Source organism: Gracilinanus agilis, chromosome 1, assembly GCF_016433145.1.
Source record: "Gracilinanus agilis isolate LMUSP501 chromosome 1, AgileGrace, whole genome shotgun sequence".
NCBI lineage: Eukaryota > Metazoa > Chordata > Mammalia > Didelphimorphia > Didelphidae > Gracilinanus > Gracilinanus agilis.
In genome coordinates, this window is record NC_058130.1 from 86,405,743 (window position 1) to 86,413,050 (window position 7,308).

At 44.1% G+C, this 7,308-nt stretch overlaps 1 protein-coding gene across 1 annotated transcript in view; it reads left to right on the plus strand.

Moving 5' to 3' along the window:
* Positions 1-7,308, plus strand: part of SEMA3G (semaphorin 3G) — a 31,094-nt gene that overhangs the window by 16,414 nt on the left and 7,372 nt on the right. The window contains exons 13-15 of the mRNA XM_044674095.1: positions 5,049-5,090; positions 6,250-6,478; positions 6,996-7,135. Coding sequence (XP_044530030.1) covers positions 5,049-5,090; positions 6,250-6,478; positions 6,996-7,135 — 411 coding nt within the window. The remainder of the gene's footprint in view (positions 1-5,048; positions 5,091-6,249; positions 6,479-6,995; positions 7,136-7,308) is intronic.

A 7,308-nucleotide genomic window follows, 5' to 3' on the forward strand; every position in this document is an offset into this window, starting at 1 on the left:
ATTTGAACCCAAAACCTCTTATTTCTAGGTCTGGCTCTCAATCCACTGAGTCACTTACCTGCTCCCCTGTTTAACATTTTTATCAATGACTTAATAAAAGGCTACTTATCCAATTTGAAGCTGATACAAAGCTAGGAGAAACAGCTATCATGATGGATGACAGTACACATCCAAAAAGACCCTAACAGACTAGAATGATGATCCAAATATAACAAAATAAAATTTAATAGGGATAAATGTAAATTTATAATAGATTTAAATTTGGGCTTGGAAGAGTCTTTGGAGGTCATCTTATCTTATCTTATTCCTTCATTTTACAGATCAGCAAATTGATACCTAGAGAGGTTAAGTGACTTTCCCAGTTAAAAAAAAAATCAACTTTACTTCCTATCAAATCAAATCACTTTTTCCTGCATGTGACTAAATAGAGGCTTATCTGAAAAAGTCAGGAGGATTTTAGTGAACCATGAGCTTGATATAAGTCAACAGTATGTTATGGCAGCCAAAAGAGCCAGTGTAGTCTTAGACATGGTGGCCAGGGCTTGGCCCACTGTCGTCTTCTCTGATAACGATACATATGGAGTATTGTGTCTGGCTCTGAGTGGAATAGTTTAAGAAACATTTTATTTTATTTTATTTTTTAATTTTAATTTTGAATATTTTCCCCTAGTTATATATTTCATGTTCTTTCCCTCTTCCCCAAATCCCCCTAGCCCCCCTTAGTACAATTCCACTGGGTTTTACATGCATCACTTATCAAGACCTAATTCCATATTATTGACAGTTGGACTAGAGTTATCATTTAGTGTCTACATCCCCAGTAATATTCCCATCAGCCCAAGTGTTCAAGCAGTTGTTTTTCTTCTGTGTTTCTCCTTCCACAGTTCTTAGGAAACATTTTAATAAACTGAAGAATATTCTTTTTAATTAATCATCAATATTCATCATTCGTCGTTCAATCATGATCTCTTTTTGTCCTCACAATAACCCTGGGAGGTCGATGTTATCATTATCCCTATTTTACGGATGAGAAAATAGAAGCAGACAGAGGTTAAATGACTTGCCCAGAATCATGTGGAGAGTGAGAGTTTGAAGGTAGATTTGAAATCAGGTCTTTCTGACTCCTGTTCTGATAGATCAAGGGTATGCTGAGGTACTTAAGAGGTCATCTAAGCTGCCTAGAGAAAGACAAGTGCGCCATCTTTTTTAATGGGAAGACAGTGGAATCTACAAATCAAAGGTCTGCCATTTGAAGAATAGTTGAAGAAACTAGGAATTCTTTAGGCTGTAGAAGAGAAGCTATAGAGTGGAAGTCTTCAAGGGTCTATAAGGTATCACAGAGGAGAGAGAGTTGAAAAATTCTGTTTGGCCCCACAGGGTACAGCTAAGAACAAGCAAGATGGTGGAGATAGTTGAGGCGGTTTTGCCTTGGATCTAAGGTTAAACTTCCTAATAGGGCCATCCCCAAGGGGAGTGGGCTGCCTTAGGAGGCAGTGGGCTCCCTGTCATGAGAAGTCATCAAGTCGAGGCTGGTTACATAAGTAAGTCTTGGGACTGCCACAACCAGATCTAGGTTTTCCTGACCTAGACAACAAATCTCATATTCTTTTTTTTTTTTTTAATCCTTAATTTTTGGTGTATTGTCTTATAGGCGGAAGAGTGGTAAGGGTGGGCAATGGGGGTCAAGTGACTTGCCCAGGGTCACACAGCTGGGAAGTGGCTGAGGCCGGGTTTGAACCTATCTCATATTCTTTTTAACCAGGTCATGTTTTTTGCTTTTTACTAAATGCCTTCTATGTGTCCAGCCTTGAGTTTGAAAGACAAGACTTAATATTTGCCTACAAGTAGCTCACAATCAAACATTTTCACCTCTTCTTTCTGTACTACCTCACAACAGTGTTGTGAGGCAAGTTGGGCAAGGATGGGAAAATTCAGGTCCTTGACTCTCTTAGGGTCCAATAACTATTTTGTGTCAAAGCAGGAAGGGCAGAAGAGAGCAGTGAAGAGAACAGGGATTGGAAGGTCTGGTGTAAGTACCGACAGCTACTTTTTGGTTGGATGACTCCCTTGGCCTTGTGGTTTTCATCTATAAAGTGGGGTGGCCTGGTACCATGGAAAAAATGATAGCTTTGCAGTTGGAGGACTTGGGTTCAAATCCCAGGTGTTTCCCTTACTCTCTGTGTGTGACTTTGGGCAAGTCATTTCTGTCTTTGGGCTTGTTTCTTCATATGTAAAATTAGGGGTTGGGTTAGATGGTCCTTTCTATCTCTTAAGTCAAAAATCCTACAATTCCACCTCTGCTGACCTTATGGGACAGTTTTCTAAATCTCATGAATGAGGAAGAATTATGTTGTCCTCCAACTACTATGAATATAGCAGTTCAGTTGAGTTAAATTGAATAAGCCTTTATTAAGCTTCCCTTAAGAGGTGAGCAGATGGAGTGCCATTCCTGGAAGTGGGAAGATCTGAATTCAAATCTAGCTCTAGATGATTTACTATTTCTGTGACACTGGAAAAGTCACTTAACTCTACTATCTTGGTTTTCTTATCTGTAAAATGAATTGGAGAAAGAAATGGCAAACCACTCCACTATCTTTGCCCAAAAAATCCCTGAAAGAGGTCACAAAGAGTCAGGTACAACTGAAGCAACTGAACATAACAAAATGTAGAGGCTATATTAAACCCCAGGGGTTAAAAGACACAAAAGAAAATAGGTCCTACCTTCAAGGAGTTTATGGATTACTAAGGGATCCAACATGAAAACAGATAAGTAAATAGTAGATAAAGTGGGTGAGAACTATGGCAAGAGGTAATCTCTACTCTATTTGAGTAGAATCTTTTTTTTTTTTAAACTCTTACCTTCTATCTTATACTTAGTATTGATTCCAAGGCAGAAGAGTGGTAAGGACTAGGCAACTGGGGTTAAATGACTTGCCCAGGTCACACAGCTAGGAAGTGTCAGAGGCCAAATTTGAACCTGGGTCCTCCCAACTCTAGTTCCGGCTTTTTATCCACTAAGTTATCTAGCTGCCCAATTTGAGCTGAATCTTGATAGAAGTAACTCTAACTTGGAGACAGAGATGGGAAAAGAGTGCATTTAAGGCATAGGGGACAGCCTAGGTGCCGTGTTGGTGAAGACGTGGCACGTGTGCCCCAGTGTGCCAGAGGGGGCTGCCCCTTCACCTCAACTGAGGACATTTAAAATAAATTTTTTAAAACTCTTAACTTCTGTGTATTGGCTCCTAGGTAGAAGAGTGGTAAGGGTGGGCAATGGGGGTCAAGTGACACAGCTGGGAAGTGTCTGAGGCTGGATTTGAACCTAGGACCTCCTGTCTCTAGGGCTGACTCTCAATCCACTGAGCAACCCAGCTGCCCAACTGAGGACATTTTTTGCATGACTCACTCCTCTTTTCAGCTGCCCAACATGAGCACTTTCTTCCTCCTCTCTCTGGGGAAAGACAGGGAGCTCACAGGCGGCTTGAAGGTGCAGTCTGGGCATGCAGTCTGTAATGGGTTCATCGATGCTGGCCTACGGAAAGACATGGAGGTAGAGGATGGAATGTCCAGCTCAAGGGGTAGGAAATAGACCCATCTAACTAGAACAGTATGTGAAAGGATGTGGAAGGAAATAAGTTAAGAAAGATAATGGGGAGCCAAATTGTGGATGGTTCCAAGTGCCAGGTTAAGTTTGCATTTAATCCAAGAGGCATTGGGGAATTGGGGAGTAGAAAGGACTAAGGTCTGACCTTTTTTCATGGAGTTTATTTTGGCAGCTGGATGAAAGATTGACTTGAGAGAATTGGACCCATTGGGATATCACTACAAAAGAGTTGAGGACCTGAACTAAGATGGTAGCACTGTGTGTGTGTGTGTGTGTGTGTGTGTGTGTGTGTGTGTGTGTGTGTGTGTGAAGGGGATGTATGCAAGATTTGATGTGGACACAATTAGCAAAGCTTGGCACCTGATATGGATATAGAAAATGAGGAAGAGTAAAGATTAGAGTATGACTCTGAGCAGGTAAAGCTGGATATCTAGAAGGATGATGAGTGCTCTTATCAAAAACAGAGGGTCAAATTTAGTGGGAGGAGATAAAGAGTTCCATTTTGGATGCATTGAGTTTGATATACTTGTGGGATATCCAGGTAGAGATGTCAAGAAAGTTTGGATATATATGTTGAGGAGGTATTTGCATGGAAACAATGCCAAAACTCTTAGTCGTTTTTAAATAATATTTTCTTTTCTCCAATAACATGTAAAAGCTATTTTAACAGTCATTTAAAAAAATGTTGAGTTTCAAATTCTTTCCGTCATTCCCACTCCTTCCCACTCCCTGAGACATGTAAGCAATCTGATATAGATTTTACATGTGCATTTGTGTAAAACATTTTTCCAAAGTAGCCAATTTTGTGGAAGAGATCTAGAAGAAAAAAAAAGAAAGACAGTGAAATATAGTCTAAAACTCATGGTTGTTGATGAGCCTCTTAGGCAAGTACAAAAGAGAGAAAAGGACTCAGGACAGAGCCTTGGAGAAAATCCACAGGCCACATGTAGATGGCAATTTAGCAAAAGAGACTGAGGATCAGTAAGGTATTATACTCATGTGGTATCCTGGAGAAGTCAGCGTTGGGGAAGGGTTGGACAGATGCTTATTGGAAGATGGTGTGTACATATGGGATAGAGGGTTGGGTTAAAACGAGTCAGAAACTGAGGAGTTAGGACCCTGGGGAGATGACTAACCTAAATGTTCTTAGCTAAATTACACTGCCCTCAGCCTAAAACTTAAAGAGTCCATCAGGAAGGAGGTTGGCTGGCAGTAGAGACTTTTCTCCTAAATACAACAGCTGGAGAAGGCTGCTTGGCCTTCACTTCAAGAGCTTGGCTCATAAAGGCCAGAAGTGCTCATTTGATTCCAGGCTGGGAGCCAGCTTTTGAAGTAGAGTCCTCTGGGATAGCTTGAATATTTGGGTTAGGGGACTAAAGAAATGGAGTGAAGGGGAGGGTGGAGATTGATGCTAAGTCCCAATGCTGAACGCCTCCTCTGCCCCTAGGTACCCACCCCCATCATCGAGATGGAGATCTCTGTCAAACGGGTAAGAGGAACATTTTCCTTCTCTTTCTTGTTTCACCGCACCATTTCTTCTCTCCCCTCCTCTTCCTCTTCCTTCTTGCTTTTCCCTTTCTCTGGCTCCTTCCTCTTCTCCCTCAGTTCAGCCTTCCCCCTTCTCTTGAATTCCTTTATCTTTTCTATCTTCCTTCCTAAACTCATACCATGTTGAGCTTTTGAAAACTATGCTGCCCTCTTGGAGCCCACAGCCCAGTTGGGAAGAAAACCCCCATACGCAGGAAACGATCAAAGAACAAAAGTACGAAGTATGACCAAATGCTGGGTTGTGTTGCTCAGACCAGTTGGAGTTGGAGGAGGGAGGGTGGAGATCCTTTAGAGCTTTGAGAAGCCTTCAAAGAGGAAACAAGTCCTTAAAATTCATGTCTATCAAATCACACTTTAAGGGCACATTACTTAAAGAGCCACAAATCACACTCGCGGGATTTAGAATAATAAAGAAGCCAAGAAATTATAGACCAAAGTACTTATGCTACAGACGGAGGAGGCTGAGATCCAGATAAAGGAAGGGGCGTACCCATGAATCCAGTCCATTTAATTCCAAACCCAGTGCATTTTCCATTGCACAGTGCTACGTCTCACACAAAGAATGCCCTTTCCTTCTTCCTTCAATTTACTTATTTTTTTTAAAAATCCTAATCTTCTACTTAGCATCAATACTGTATATTGGTTCCAAGGCAGAAAACTGGCAAGGGCTAGGCAATGGGGGTTAAGTGACTTGCCCAGCTGGTCACACAGCTAGGAAGTGTCTGAGGCCAGATTTGAACCCAGAACCTTCCTATCTCTAAGCCTGGCTCTCCATCCATTGAGCCCCCTGAAGCGGGATTTCCATATATCAGGTATGTTTAAAGAGGGCCTCGTCTGTCTATGTATCCATTTAGCACCATTTGGAGTATACATACTCCACACGATGTGTGTCTTTAGCGAGAAATAGCGGCAACCACTGATTTCTATCCGATCAATCCAGGAAGACTTCCTTGAGGAGGATGGATTCTCAGGAGCCTCGTACCCTTTCTTGCGTCTCTAAGTTTCTCCTAACCCCACTGCCATTATTTCATGACTTAAGGAAGCCTGTTCTGGATGGGGTACCAGACTGACTCTTCTCCCTCTGTCCGATCCTGACCTAGCAAATGCTGTATGTGGGTTCCCGCCTCGGTGTTGCCCAGCTTCGGCTGCATCAGTGTGAGACGTACGGAAACGCCTGTGCCGAGTGCTGCCTGGCCCGAGATCCCTACTGTGCCTGGGACGGCAACACCTGCACCCGGTACCAGCCCAGCTCTGCCAAGCGCCGATTCCGACGGCAGGACATCCGACACGGCAACCCGGCGTTGCAGTGCCTGGGCCAGAGCCACGGAGGTGAGTACAGGCAGGAAGGGAGGCGTCTGCCCCAAACCCACGGGGAGGGTCCCTCCGAGTGAGAAATCCTGCTTGTTTAGCAGCTCAGTCTGACATCACAGCTCCCCTTCCTTCCCGGCACTGCCCGTTAATACGTCTTTTAAAAGTATGTATTCTGTGCCAGGCGCCAAGCTCGGCGTGAGCGACAGAAAAATAAAACTGAAGCACCACCGGCCCACGAGGAGCTTGAGCCTCACTTCTGTGGCCCTCCGTGGGCCTCACGTCCCCCATCTCTACAATGGGGGCGATGCCAGCTAGCTGCCTCGCCTCGCCCACAGAAGGAGAGAACGAATGGGAAAGCTGTACAAAGAGTTCCCATCAGTTCTAACTCCTAAGCTAGTGCGTCTTTGGGGAAGGCAAGACGGGCTCTCTTGAATTATCCTGTACACTGGCGGCCTGGGAAGCATTTCCTTGGAGGAAGGGCCTACGTTAGGAGCTTTGGGAGGTCAGGTAGAGTCTCCCAACTGCCTTTCTCCAGGGGATGTCATGGGGAACATGGAGGCCACCGTGGTATATGGCACAGAACACAACAGTACCTTCTTGGAATGCCGGCCCAAGTCACCCCAGGCCACGGTGCACTGGTTTGTGCAGAGACCCAAGGATGAGCAGCCAGACCAGGTGAGCCTGACTTTTACCCGTCTTCCTCTCTCCCCTCCCCTCTCCCTCTCCCTTTCTTTCTCCCTCTCTCTCTCTTTCCCTCTCCTTCTGTTGCTCCCTTTCCTTCTCTCCCTCTCCCTTTCTCTCTCTCTCTCCTCTCTCTCTCTCTCTCTCTCTCTCTCTCTCTCTCTCTC